Source organism: Microcebus murinus, chromosome 3 (assembly GCF_040939455.1).
Source record: "Microcebus murinus isolate Inina chromosome 3, M.murinus_Inina_mat1.0, whole genome shotgun sequence".
NCBI lineage: Eukaryota > Metazoa > Chordata > Mammalia > Primates > Cheirogaleidae > Microcebus > Microcebus murinus.
The window spans coordinates 96,622,862-96,638,123 of record NC_134106.1 but is presented as its reverse complement, the minus strand read 5'-3'; the positions used below and the strand labels follow the sequence as shown (position 1 = coordinate 96,638,123).

General features: G+C 40.1%; 1 protein-coding gene across 3 annotated transcripts in view; it reads left to right on the top strand.

Annotated features, from left to right (window-relative positions):
- The window catches only part of KCNIP4 (potassium voltage-gated channel interacting protein 4), a 1,096,218-nt gene that overhangs the window by 994,890 nt on the left and 86,066 nt on the right, over positions 1 to 15,262 (top strand). For all 3 annotated transcript variants that reach the window (XM_012737679.3, XM_012737681.2, XM_076001140.1), the window contains one exon: positions 3,198 to 3,322. In XM_012737679.3, coding sequence (XP_012593133.1) covers positions 3,198 to 3,322 — 125 coding nt within the window. The remainder of the gene's footprint in view (positions 1 to 3,197; positions 3,323 to 15,262) is intronic.

The following is a 15,262-nucleotide window of genomic DNA, read 5'->3' as shown; positions in this document are numbered from 1 at the left end:
TCTCCTGGAGTATAGCAGGAGCTCAGTAAATGTTGGGTACTGTATTGAAATTCCCTAAGATGCATGCTCTTGAAAGGCGGCTGAGTCAGAACATGAATTCAGAGTCCTGTGTGGAGTCACGCTGTGCTCCCCACAGAGTTTGCCTCCAGGAATCAGAGTTGATTGGGTTTGGTGGTGATGCTTTTTAAGTTTATCATATGCTGGTGATTGCTGATGACTTCAGGTATGTTTTTAGAGCCTGTCAGCCTCCTAGAAATAGAAACAGCCCTTTGGCAGGTAGGAGTCATTAAGAAGTAAGGTACCAGACAGCTGGAAAAACAAGAGAGCCCGCAGGCAGACACTTCAAGTGTGGTACTTTTTGAATATTGCATGTGATGATCATCCTCCTATCACACACATACTTAATTCAATTACACTGATCCTCCAGCCCCGTGCCTTTTGTTCAGACTTGGCGTCTGCGGCGGAAGAAATCTGTGGGTAGTGTGGCTCAGACTGCTGCGCAGTATGAAGGCCGAGAGGTTAATGCGCTGTTTTGTTTCTTTCCGGCAGAAGAGTCACTAGGTCTAGACAAGGTTACGCTATGATTGAAAGACTGCTCAGAAAATCTAATTACAATTCTCTCTACTTGTGCCTATGCTGTGTTTCTCGGAACACTGAAGAGAGAACACAGTGATTCTGAAGAAGACATTTAAGGTCCACCAACAACCTGCAAACTTCAGTTTGAAAAATATTTCCCTAGAGGTCAGCTGAAGTTCAAGGGGCCCCAGAGGAATGGAAACTTGAGCAGCAACATCATTTTTTAGCCAAATCATTCTTGAGCGACTGTGGTGTAGCAGACTCCATGTTAGGGCCAGAAGATATACAGATATGTAAGACATTGATCCTGTCTTCAAGGAATTCACAATGGAGAAGACAAACATGAACCCATCATAAGGTTTTGTTATGCTTGCTGTATAAGATGTAGGGTGTAGAAACTCTGACCAGGAAGTCATCTGTTCTACATAGTTGGACAATCCAGAAAGGCTTCAGAGAGGAGGCTCTAATATTTAAATAGGGTCATGAAAGATATATAACTTTTAACAGGTAGAAAAGGAAAGAACATTTTGGGTTGAAGAAATTATACTGTAAATGATTCCAAAGAAGCTTACATCAGACATTTGTCAAGAAAGCGGAGTTGTTCTGTCTGATGTTATCTACTTACATTAGCTCTGTTGCATGGCATTTATTTCTACATTGGCAAATACAATAATATAACATTGTTCATATCATCTCATCAACAGCAATATCTAAGGAGCTACATTTTCCTTCATCCTCTCTGTATCTCAGGACCCATCGACTAGAATCAGCCTACTTGTTCAAATGAAGAAGGAGAAAATTGAAGGAGCCCCATTTTGGCTTTTTATATTTTCCCTCTAAAGCCCAGCCTGAGATCAATTTCTTAATGTCTAGTTGGCCTTTTTCCATCTACTTTTTAGTTCTTCCCACATATGTTAGGTGCATGTTTACTTACTTTTTCATCAATTTTATTCTTGTTAGCTGAGTTATTCTTGGCTTTCCCATCTCTTTGTGTCTTTCTCTATTATTTCTTATTCATCCATCACTATTCTGAAGCTTTTCCATGTCAGTGTTTTTAAATAAATTATTATAATGTGAAAAGTACAAAACAAATGTTTGCTTTTATACAGCCATTCTAAGTGTTTGTTTCATCAGTGTTATTGGCTTTTTGTAAACTCCTTGATGGTAGCCAGTAGGATGTGTCAAGATCAAGGATCCACTGCCCTTCTTTTCCTTGCTAAGTGAGATCTCTGGCCCCTTAATGCTCTCAGTGAGCCAGGAAAGTACCTAGGTGCAGGTGTTAGCAAGAGGTAGCACTATTTGTGTCAAAAATGGTTTGACTTTGGCAAAAATGACTACATTTATAACTGACCCTTGGGACAAGGGATTGAAGGTCCTGGTGGCTCTAGGACCAGAAAATCTGAGAAGTGACTATTTTCCTTAGACTTTCCACTCTGAGTCTAGAATCTGTAGGCAAGAGATGGGATATATTAATAAAGGGGAAGGCCATATTAATAAAGGGGAAGGCCACAGCTTCATACTGAGCCTGGATGCTTTTGTTCCGCCTGAGTTCCTCATCTGAGGTGTAGACTGGTTTACACAGCAATGAAAATTCTCTTAGACCTCTACCTGACCCCACTACAAAGAAGCTGGGCTAAAGGATACAACCCTCTGAGATATAAGCACCCAGACCCTAACATATCCCTAACACTTCTAAAGTTGTGCTACATGATCTCAGAGCAAATGTGAAGATATTAACAGATGTTACCTGGGGAAAGAAAAGGTTCTATTAACAAATACCTTTGGAGTCAATTGGGTTAAGCAAAATACACAAAGTTAAACAGGATTTTTTGTTGCAGACCCTCTGAAATCTATGTATTAATATTTCAATGTTTTGTTCCAAAAGTATGTTGAAGTTTAAGGATTTCCCAAACATATAATTCTTTTTGCATAAAGTGTCCTTGAGAAATTACTATTTAAATAGAATTCACAAAGCAAAGCACAATATTTTAAAGCTTATCTATAGCTATGGGCTCTATTGGCTACAAAATGGGGCCTAAACAGAAGATTCCATAGCTCCCCCACCCCCCTGCATCCATCCAGTGTGCACCCATGAAACTAGGTTTGTGCCCATTGGACTGTCTGCTGGTTCTTCTACCCATGTCAGCACCTGATCTGAGCATTTTATTTGTAGCCCCAGGCAAAATACTTTGATTTCAATGGAATCCTTGAGCAGTATAGCAGAGTTCCGTCTGGTAGTTGCATGATACATAGGGTGATACCAATTGTTATTAAGCAACAATTCCATTTTTATAACTAGTATTTAGTAGATACACACAAATCTGAGATTGGATTGCTGGTGATTTTTTTTACATGTTTCAACCTGTACTGTAAAAATGCTACTGGGATTGCAATGTTTATATTAATGAGTAGAATGTGCAAAATAAATATGTAGAAGTATTTTAGCTTAAAACTGTTAAATTTGGGAAATGTAAGGATCATTACTGGCATTATGAGGATTTTTTCCTCTGTGTACAAATCATGTGTATCTAGCAATGTTTTATTCCATTTTCCTGTGTTGGTGTGTGTAGCATTGGTGAGCGGTGACCCACCTTAAGACCCTTTTCTGGTTTCCTCCACAGACAGCGTGGAAGATGAGCTGGAGATGGCCACCGTCAGGCATCGGCCTGAGGCCCTGGAGCTTCTGGAAGCCCAGAGCAAATTCACCAAGAAAGAGCTTCAGATTCTCTACAGAGGATTTAAGAATGTAAGAACTTTCTTTTTGACTTTACCTTCACACAATTCCAAAGGAGCATTGAGAAATGAGAGGGAAAGAGGGAAGATATACCCTTCTGCGAGAGTCCCATCATCTGTGCATTTCATGCTGATCCTCCCTAGATATGAACACAGTTGATATCCATTTGGACTTTGATTCACTTTGGCACACCAATTCTGGTACAGTGTAGTCACCATCAAGGATGGGTAATGAAAAAGGTTTATTCAAGTCAGTTCTTAGTTGGGATTTTTTTTCTTACTTAGCTATATAATGACATCATTTCAATAAGCTCTGATTATTTCCTGATTTTTTTAACTATAGTCTGGTGCTTGACTTGAATCTTGAACATAGATGGGGCCCCATAAAGAAACCTTTGCCTGCATTGGAGAAAAATGACTATAAGTTTTGTAGTCTGTAAAGGCCCATGCTGCCAGTGACTCTAAACCATAAGAGTCTGTGTGTTCAGCTTTGTGTCTGGTTCTCTGTGATCAAGTACACACATGGCCCTCCCTCCTTGGAGAATCATCTTCAAAAGTAATGACAGCCCATGCATACCAAAGGTGAGGGTGAGAGAGAGTGAGTGGATGCAGGCAGTCTGTAAGACACACTCTCTTACTCAATGCGGTATGAACTTAGTAGTAAGCTAGATGCTACAGGTTATTCAAAAGCCAGAGAAGATCACTTCTGTCCTCAAGGAGCTCATAGTCTAAATAGGGAGAGAAGACTTGCACTCATGAATCTATTTAAAAACAATTCATCCTTAAAAGTAATGTTTGTATATCAATTGGCGTATGTGCCCCAATGTATATTATGTTCTCATACATATGGAAAGCAAAGTAGCTATAGGTGCCCCTGGAGATCCAAATTAAATTACTTTGATCTCTTCCCAAACTCACCCACTAAGAGCCCCAATTCCATGGCATGCAGAAGTCTATGAAGACACTGCAGAAGACACTGGCATGCAGTGTCTAAAGATTTCTGCTAAATTTGGCCTCTTCAAATCTGACTATCTCAACTGCCGCCTTTGTCCAACCTCATGCAGACCATGCCTCTTCTTTGAAATCCAAAGCAAAAAATTTACTCAGAGAATTTGTAACTCTAGTTGACTCTGCAGAATATATTTATAGGATTTCATCATACATAATGCACACAAGCTCCTGTCATCTCTGTGACTGAGTTGGGTCTCTCTCCCATTTCTTCTCCTCACCCCACTCCTTGCTCTGGGCTTTCTAAATTTTTCTCCCCCTATTATGCAGAGTACCTTCCTTTCTTCTCAAAGACATAGTCTTCTGCAAACATGTAGGCCTTTGTGGTGGTAGACCAGGGAGTTCGAGGGAGGTTCTGATGGAAATGGGGTGCTCACCACACACACAGGCCTCTGATTAAAAGGAATCTTGATGGGTAATCTATCAGGAGAATACACAGATATAAACATGCATACAGAAAAAAGAACTTTGACAACTAGCTTAGAAAATTGTTATGCTCATTCTACAATGGTTCCAGGCTTCAGAGAGAGTGAGTTTTTACAATGAAACAGCTGCACTGATGCCTGGCAGTAGAAAACCACTGGGCAGAAAGGACTGGAAGGAAAGGAGGTGTAGGAGACCAAGCCTTGGCCAAAAGTCAGTGCTAAGAAGAGGTTAATCACAGAATAAAACTTCAAATGTGTTCACATGAACATCTAAACTTCCTTGCTGTAATTCAGAGATCCATTAATAGGCAAACATTTTTTCCTTGTTAACATTGGATCATGCATCAAATACAAAATGGTGTTACATACAGGAGAACTTAATCCAACCTCCCAGCATCCCTGTGTTCCTCGACTGCTGCTATGTTATTATTCTACTGCCTTCACTGTAGGGTCTCTCCATTTGGGGTTGGGCTGCCTTTCATCCCATTTATTGCAAATTGGAACCATGATTACTGCCATCATTAACCTTTGGAGCTAGCATCTCTGCAGTGTGTCTTATACAAGTGGCACTTCACAATAAATTGCCAGGCTCCCAAGTCTGAATTCATTGCTTACTTTTGTTTTGTTTTTCTCCTTTGCCTACGTGTCCTCTCGTCTTTCATTTCTACCCTTCCCCTCTTTTCCCACCCTCTTTTCTGTCTCTTTTTTCCTTCCCTTATTACCCCACTTATTATTTATTCACTCCTCCTTTCTATCCTTCTTTCTTTACCGCTTTTGTCTTTTCCCTTTGTCGATGCTTGAATCCTTTCTTTCAGCTCTTCCCCTTCCTCCTGTCTCCCTATATATTTTTTCTTCTCTCTCCTTACTGCCTTCTGTTTATCTCCTGCCTCACCCAGCCCCATGTGATAAATTTCCATCAGACCTGAATGTGCCCAAAGCCTATTTTATATACTTCTTTAATAGAAAGGACTTCACAGTTTGCTGAGAAAATATTAATCGACATCTCTGATAAATCAAACAAGAGTGGCCTTTTAATTTTGATTTCCCCCTAGTCAAATGTACAGCTTCAATAAATGTGCCCGGAAGCATAGCAAGAGAGACATGAAAGCAGGTCAGCAGCACAGCACGCATGTTTTCTGGATGGCAGCGGTCCGCCCCAGCCTCTGTCAGAGAAAGCAAACCAACTGCCCTTGGTTTCCTGAACACCAATTATCTCAAAGCCCTTAAGATCAAAAAGCATTTCCCTGGAAACAGTTGGGATATTCATTTTTAATGAAACCTTTTAAAACTCTCCATATTTTGATTAAAAGGATAAACCAGTCATCAACATCTTAAAATAGTCACACTTGTATGAAAGTGGTGCAACATGGCCAGCCAACCCCTGCAAGTGAAGATTACCAGCACACTCCCCGTATTTTCCCATGCGATAGCTCTTAGGGCATTCCCCCTCGTTTTCTTTCCTTCTTTCTTTATTTCAAAGTATTACAGGAGTACCAATGTTTTTGGGTACCTGGTCTGTCACCCAGATGGTGTTCATTGTACCCAGCAGAGAATGTGAGAAAGGGAAGATAGTGAGAGAAAATCCCCTCCCCTCACCCTGTCTTACTGAGTCACCCACACATTTTTATTTCTCTTACCGTCTGCTGGGCTGGGTCTCTCCAAATGGGTGGCTGATAGGGATGGAGAAGAATACAGGGCGGTGTTTCTCCACGACTAGTGAGCCTAACAGTCACCTGAAAGGTTAGTTAAGATGCAGATTGCTGAGCCCCATCCCCAAAGATTATGACCCAGTAGTATGGGATTAAGTCACAGAATCTGCATTTCTTTTAGGTTCCCAGATGATGCTGACTCCGCTGGTCTGGGAGCCGCACTTTGAGAGCCGCTAGTGTAGCACACACATCATAAACGTCCTACACGTATACAGTGTCACTTGGGTCATATCTTACTTGTTTGGGAAGCTTCTTCTGACTCAGATCTGTGCCTATTTGTCTATAAATTGGGATAATGATGACTACATTGCATTCTCTTAGACATAAATATGATAAACATGAAGCCCAACAAAAAGGAGTTGTTCTTGTATGGCCCTGCATGGTCAACTTCAGTTGTGTGTTCCATTAAAGTGGGGCAGTCATGGTTGGCCTACATACCTCCAAGGCAGTGTTTTGGGTATTGGACTACATAATTATATATTAGAAAAGATGCAGAAAGATATAAAGTATTATCCACGGATCAGCAGTCTCAAACTTAAATGCGCGTTGGAATCAACTGGGGAGCTTTCAAAGTTAAAAATAGTGGGTACTGTGCTTGGTGATTCTGATGTAATTGCTCTGGAAAAAAAAGGCTTAAGCATTAGGACTTATAAAGCTCTTCAGGTAATTTTAGTGTGCAGCCACAATTGAGAAACATTGAAATAACTATATAAGATTATAAGGTACTTCTATCACAAAAGGAATCTACCTAATTGTGCTGAGTTCTCTAATGTCAAATACCAATGACTAGACTGGCTACATTGGAACCTCATGAGGTCCTTGGTGAGTGGAGTGTGTGTGTGTGTGTGTGTGTGTGTGTGTAATAGGGTTTGTAGGTATAACAGGTCTCACCTCTGATGATTTCAATTCAATTAAGTCTGGGGTGATACTCAGGAATCCTTTAAAAATATTCTCAACTCCTTAATTTTTAAGAAATTTCATGTTATAAGAGACAGTGAACAGAAAGCCACATTTGAGAACCACCGACCTAGGAGGTCATACAAGTATCTGTATCCATGGTTCATAACCTTGTTTTGCTGCTCTCTTTCAAAATCAAGTATAACTTTAGTTCAATTTTAGGTGGTTGTAAATGGTCTACAGGTGCATTAAGTTTTAATATATGGGGATGTCTCTCTGGCATTTCCTTTCATTCATTAATAATTTATAGCCTATTCTTCCCATTTTTAAAGTACAAGATGATAGATAGATACAAGTAGTTAGACCTCAAGGCTTCAGTCACCTGGCTCCTTCCTCTTTCCAATCTTTCCCTGTTTCCTTTTCTTCCATTGCTTCAAATTATAATAGGTCAATGTATCTGTTAGAATCAGATATGTCAGTAAGGCATCACTTTAATACTTGTTAATGTCCTTTTTACCTAAAAATGTTGTTACTACCTTTTGTACCTAAAAAATAAAGATGTCTGTATTAGTTTTCTATTGCCTTCTAACAATGTGCCACATACTTAGAGGCTCAAAAAAATCCATTCCTTATTTCACAGTTTCAAGAGTCAGTGGTGCAGAAACAACTTAGTTGGGACCTGAGATTGGAGTCTCACGGGGCCACAACCAAGGTATAAGTTGGGCTGCATTTCTTTCTGGAGCCTGAGGTCCTCTTCTAAGCTCACTCGGTTGTTGGCAGAATCCAATTCCTTGTGATTGAACAAGTGAGATCCCTCCTGCTGGCTGCCAACCTGAGGCCACTCAGCTCCTGGAAGCCGCCTGTGGTCCCTTTCCACGCGGGCCTCTCACAGACTCTCTTGTCATATAGCAGCTCCCTTTCCCAAAGCCAGCAAAGGAGAGGCTCTCTGGTCTCCTAAGGCATGATCTTACAGAACATAGCATCCACATGGGTGTGACATCTCATCCCATCACCTTTGCATATCTCAGCACTCAAAGTGAGATGTAAAAAGGTATGGCTCATTGAGGGTCACCACCATGTGTCCATCACAGCAGGGTTTGTGTGGAGCAAAGCTGTGGAGCAAAACAGCTCAAGCACAGTTCATCACACCCTCAGTTTTTGGCTTGTAATCCACACATCTCCTTGGGGATTTCACCAAGAACAGCACCAAACTCGTCCTTGATTTCTGCAAGAGTTTTGATATGGCCAAATGAACCATGAGGAGGTGAGAGTTCTTTAATGAGGCTTTTCCACACCACTCAAAGCGTTTGGGAACTTCTGCACTAAGGCCTTTAAGAGTTGATGAAGGGAACTGTGGATGAAATTATAGAGATCTACGTTTTTGACAAAGTACGTTTACATAAAAAGCACGAAGTCTCACTTATGGTGGAGAGGAAGAGGGGGAGTTTAGCACAAGCATGGGAAAGAGTGGGATAGAGTGGTTAGGGCAGGGAAATATGCTGCTAATTGCACAAGGCAATTGCTCTATTGTCATGAGCCTTCAGAGTTATTCTGGGGAAGTTTTTCATAAGACTGTGTCGACCTTCAATAAGTCACTTCATCCCTGCCAGCTTCTGTCTCCCTGCCAGCAAATTAGGGATTAAGATGTTCCCTTCCAATCATGAAGAGGGATGGGTAATAACTGGTTTTGTTCAGCTCTTGAAAGACTCAGATAAAAGAGCTTCCGTAAGTGCAAAGCATTACTCATGTACTTTAGAATTAAGGTATAAGAGTGTAGTTAAAAGTTATTTCCTTTCCCCTCGCAGAGTTTTCTGTTGAGCTTCCAACAAGCAGGGATTTCTGAGGAGAAGATTATCTATAGGGGTAAGCAGTTAGCACAATCCCCCTTCTGACTTCCAAAGACTAGTCTAGCACAAGTGCTCTTTTGGCTCAAACCTTACAATTACCGTTTCCTACCTTGGGCAGGTGAGTTAGCATCTCTGGACATGAAATTATCCTTTGAAGATATGAGATATTAATATCCCTGTAGAAAAGAAGATAAATGAGGAATGGTTTAGATAATATCTTTGATGTAAGAGGGTTGTCAATAAATATTAGAGCCCTTCAGTCCTTTCCTCTCACTCTTTTAAGTACAAAGGTAACTAAAATTAATAATGAAGACTCAGTGATGCTATCTTAAGCATTAGTTTATGCTAAGTATATATTTGGATGCTTCTTGGTTTATTTATGTCTTTTTTATTTTACATTAATAAAATGTCACACTGTACATTTAAAATCAATACAGAGGGATATAAATTGAATATTGAAGTGTCCTAGCTAAACTTCTGTACCCACCTTGCTAGAGATAACCATTGTTAGTTTTCTTCTTTATTCTCACAGATATATTTTACATGCACACATTTGTGTGTGTAGAGATTCTTTTGACATAAATAGGTTGATAACGCATGTATCCTACAAATTATCTTTACTTACCCATTAGCAATTGGTTATGAACATTGAATTTGATTTTTAAACAACAGCTACATCCAAGTTGGCCAAGGGTTAGTCCCCTGTGGTTGGACACTTTGAACCTGACCTGAGGGACGGTCCAGGGAGTTGGCACACCAACCACTCAGCCTCCCTTGCTTGCTGGAGGATACCTGTGTGGAAGGTGGCACTGCTACACTGCCCTGCTGCTCCACCCTTGTCTTAAGAGGAACTTTCCTTTGAAGGGTAGTAGTAACTCATCTTCACACCACTGGTCACTACCATTGTGCACCCCAAGAAAACTAAAGATTAAGAAAAGGAAAATAAAAATGAACTTATATCTGCTTAACCTATGAGCTTCCTAAAGAGTGTGTCCCAAGCCTGATTCATCTTGGCATTTTCCACACCTAATTCTAGGTATCAGGTTGTATTGTTCAGTACCTGATTTTGGAATGAAAGGACAAGGCCCTAATCACAGAGAAAAGTCATCCTGCATCATCCACATAACGTCTAACTCTAAAAATAGCTTTTACTTTCATTAAGTGAAATTCGTATGCAGTATTTGTAACTAATCATCTTTGCCTCCTAAACCTGTCTTTTTTTAGTAAATGTTACCTTCATTTATGCAGTCGCCTAGAAACCCAGTTAGTGGTCTTTCTGGACTCCTCTCTCAGAACCCTGTGAATCTAATTAATCTGCAAGCTTGGCCAATCCTCCAGTCATTGTATCTCTCTCACCTGCCTCTGCCTCTCACATGCTGCTGTCATTTCTCACCTGCATGACCACAATGACCCAGGCTCCTCACCTCCAGTTTCGTCTTACTCTGAACCATTCTCCTTAGTGCACGTGAAGGAGTCTTTCTAAAGAACTAATAGGAATTAATCACTCTCTGCTTAAAACCAACTAATGGCTTTCCATTGCCATTAGAAGAGAGACTCAATAATCTTATACACGTATCCAGCAAATATTTGTTAAGCACCTGTTATAAGTCAGACCCTAAGTCAGGTGTTCTCTGTAGTGCAGTGACCCAACTAACCTTTGACCAACTAGCCCTTGATCAGCCAGTTTTGCTTACTTTTCCAGCCTCACTTCTCACTATTCCCTATTAACTCTGCTCCAGCCCTGAGGAACTGCTTGCAGCTGCTGCTCATCCCTCTGAGGGGTCTTGGCCTTTCCTTCCTCCTGCAGGAAATGCTATTCTCCACAGCTCCCCTCTCCTTCATCAGGTAGACTTCTACACCTTCTCCACATCTAGGCTTAGAATTTCTGTAAACATTTTTTTTTTCATCATTTATTCTCTGAGTGCTGAGTATGGCCCCACCACTGTACTAGGTATTTAAGACACACTGATTAGAAAAAAGATGGGTAACTTCTCTTGGAGCTTATACTCCAGTGGAGGGGGTGGCTACTGAAAAAGGAGACAATAAACAAAGACATAGTTAAATAAGGAAACATCTGGTGGTGATAGAAGGATGATGGCATTTGTTACAGAGAAGCAGAGAAGAGAGCTTCTTTAGATGGGGTTGGTGGACAAGGGAAGATAGCATTGCATTATGCCTAGAATGTCAAGAAGGACACAACCATGTGAAGGAAAGGAAAGGAAATTCTAGGCAAACAGAATAGCCAAAAGCCCTGAGTCAAGAGTGAGACAAGTTTGGCTGGAACCTGGAACATAATTTTTATTTTGTTCTAACAGTATTGAGAAGCTACTGGTTTTTAAAACTCAGATATAATATATATCCTTGGCTTGTTTAAAGATGACTCTAGAATGCTATTAGTAAAATGGAGTGTAGAAGGCGAAAGTAAAATAAGGAGATTCTCTAGAAAGCTGGTTAGAGAGAGTTAGGAAGGAAATATAGCTTAGACCAGGATGGTAGCAGCAGAGGAGAGAAAGATGGGTTAGAATAGACCGAGAAGGTTGAGCTGAGTGGATATCTTGATGGATTGAACGGGTGAGGGAAACTGAGGAAACAAAACTGTCTCACAAGCTTTTGGATTGAAAGACTTATATATGAAAATACTCTCTCTGACATCTCAGAGTAAGTTTGGAGACCCTCCTCTGTGCTCCCCATCATGGTTCTTACTTAGGGTTTCCTCTTTGCTTGTTGATTCCTCCTCTATTCCTTGAGCTCCCTGAGGGCAGGGGCTGCACCTTCTTTTCCACACTATCCTCAGCCCTTATATATGTCTTGTATATAACAGGAATCAATAAATATTTGCAAATGAATGAATAACCCCAAAGAAAAAGGTCAAAGGCCAGCCCAATAATTTTTTTTTTATCTTCTCTCACTGTCTTCTTTTCTCATTCCCTTCACATCTACCCAGTAAAATCAAAGACCTGTTAATTCTTCCCTTGAAAAATAATCTAATGATAGGGGAAGTGAAAGAGCATGACTCTTTTAGTAAAAGAACTACACACAATAGCTTAACATCTTTAATTGGACTTATCAAGTACTACTCAAATATTTTAAGAGCAGTCTCAACTCGTGACAAGGAACTTTTTTTGCTTCTATTGCAAGAGTTTTCATTGGTAGGTTATCCATGTCCCATACTGCTCATCAAATATTGTTCCACCAAATGGGTAATGGCATCTCTGTGGCTTAAGAATCTCCTTCACCTTCACAATGCATTTCACAGATTGGGAGAAAGAGATCGGAGTGGTAGGATCCAGCATGTTCCCATATGTATTAGTCACAGTATGCTCACTGCTGCAACACACAGCTCCAACAATTTATTGATTTTAAAAAACAAAGATTTGTCTATTTTTCATATCCAATCTCATATGGGTCTGTTGGGGACAGGATGGGGGCTCTTTCAACCCGTTTATTGAGGACACTCCTTCCATTCATTGGTTCCAATCTTGCCTATGGTGTCAGCATCCTCCACTGGGTCATCTGCATCTGAGCCTCAGTTGACAGAAGAGAGAGAAAAAGAAAGACTTTTAGGGGCATTTGATGGACCTTTCCTGGAGTGACAGACATTTCACTGGTCAGTACTCAGTCATATGGCTCCATCTGATTTCAAGGGAGGCTGAGAAATATAGTATTCCTATGTGCTCACGTAGAACATAAAATTCTATTTCCTTCAAATGAGAGGATGGCATGGAGAAAAGATATGTTGAAGGTTCCCAAGATTATCCCCAGGATTGATGATTTGCTAAGAGGACTTACAGGACTCAGTAAATAGTCATACTCATGGTTATTATTTATTACCAAAAAAAAAAAAGGATGCAAAGCAAAAAGCTGCAAAGGGAAAAGGCACATGAAGCAATGATTAGAGGAAACCTGAGGCAAGGTTTCAAGAGTCCTTGCTTAGTGGACACACACAGGATATGCTTAATTCCCCTGGCATTGAGTCATTATGCTAACACTTGTGAAATGCTATCTAGCAAGGAAGCCCATTGGACATCTCTTGTCTAGTATGTGCCTGAATTCCAGACCCCAAGAAGCAAAGAAGCTGTTCCACATAAACCATATTGTTGGCACAGTTTGGTCACAGTGAGCCACTCAATTCAGAGAATGGTGGACACTCATTCAAAATTCAAGTTCCCAAATGCTAGCTCAGGGGCAGCCTTACTAGCAGGCCTTTCTGCAGGACAGCAGTCTCAAGCTGGCCATCTTAACTCTTTTCTGCACAAAAGTGGACATATTTTTGAGAATAATGTATAATGTAATTAGATTTCAGTTCTGGCTACCCTTGGGCAAGATACTTCACCTCCCTGGGCTTCATTTATGTCATCTGCAAAACTGGAGAAATAGCATCTCACAGGTGCTTTGCAAAGATAATGTAAATCACAGAGAGCAGAACCTATCTCATGATAACACTGAAAATGTAGCTGTTATTATTATTATTATTGCTACTATCATTTTTAGCCCATTGTTGTCATACTAACTACTATGCTGAATTGTGTCATTAACTAGAAGTTCTATCTTAAAGTTTCTTTGTCAAAGTTTGTGACTCAAACTTTGATTTGCATTTTTTTATAACAAAGCCCTCCTCCAAAAAAAGTCAGAAAATACAGATTAGTTCTTAGCCTTACTAATAGTAGCCCAAGGACAAATTTGGAAATAGTGCCCTTTATTATGGCTGGTTTTATTCTGTCCCTTAAATTCCTTGAGAAACTAACATAATTGGTGTCAGAATGATCCCCTCCCTGGGATTTTGTGAAAATCAAAAGAGATAGCATAATTTGTGATGCTTTAAAGATGTAACATGACATAGAAATGTAGGTAATTTTATAAAACCACTCATGTAAAGGCAAACCATAAATAAAGTAAAAAATCACTAGAAGTATTTTTAAAGACTCCAAGATTCTTTATCTATCCATCTACAACCATCCTGTGATTAAGATAAAATTTGAGTCTTCTCTCAAGTCACAGTTGGTCTGGTCCCAGCTGACAGGGCATTTCTCCCCATCGGGACATCATTCAGGGACCCAGCTTCCTTCCAATTCTCCCTTGGCTGGAGGACTTTTCTCTTCTGTTCTGTGTAAACTGGATCCCTATCATGTTCAAGTCTTGAGGGAGTGAAACAGTCATAGTCCATGGGCAAGTGAGTTGTCTTCATTTCAAGATGACACAAAGACTATCCATATTGCTTTTTATTCATAATGGCTCATACTTAATCACATGGACTCCCTCCCCAGCTCTGGTGAAAGATAGGAAATGTGGTCTCTGGCTGAACAGCAGAGTATGAATTACAAAACAGACGCTAGATTTGGGGAACAACTAGCAGCTCTGATGAAATCAATACTACTTCTTCTACTCAATTTTTCTGGTTCATGTTCCTAAAGATTTTCTCAGATTCAGCTAATCCTCCTAAGTCATTTTTGTAGTCGGAAAGCAGAGTGTCAACTGATACTTCAAACTCAAATATCACTTGAAGGATTGAAGAATCAGCATTAAAAATAATAAGTTTCCATCTTATGAATGCTTTGAGGTTTCCTACTTCTCTTAGCACTGTACCTCAGAATTGAATACATACCAAGTTCAAAAGCAGCTTTAGCCAAGAAGGCTTGTTAATACAATTTGCTGTACATAGAACTCGGTCTTCCCATCACAGACCCCACACGCAGTGTAGTAGTAAGACTGTTGTGTGGATCAACTTTGACAGCATTATTCCCTCTCATTCTTTTTAGAAGAACTAATTGGTTCACAAAAATATATCACTGAGAGCCCAATAAATAATTTCTTTTTAATTCAGTAACATGTTTCATAAAGAGCCTGCTGTGAAATTTCGGAAGTTTTGTGGCCAAAACTAAAAGCAAATCTGGGGCACCATTCATCACTGCAAGTTGCTGGCAGTGAACTTACTCCATAAAATCAGATCATTTTCCATTTTTTACAAGCCCCACTTAAATATGTTCATTAATAGAAGTCTAATTGGCAGTTATTCCAGTGATCCTGGCAAGCATTCAAATCTTCATTAAAATAAAATAAGTTGCCTAAA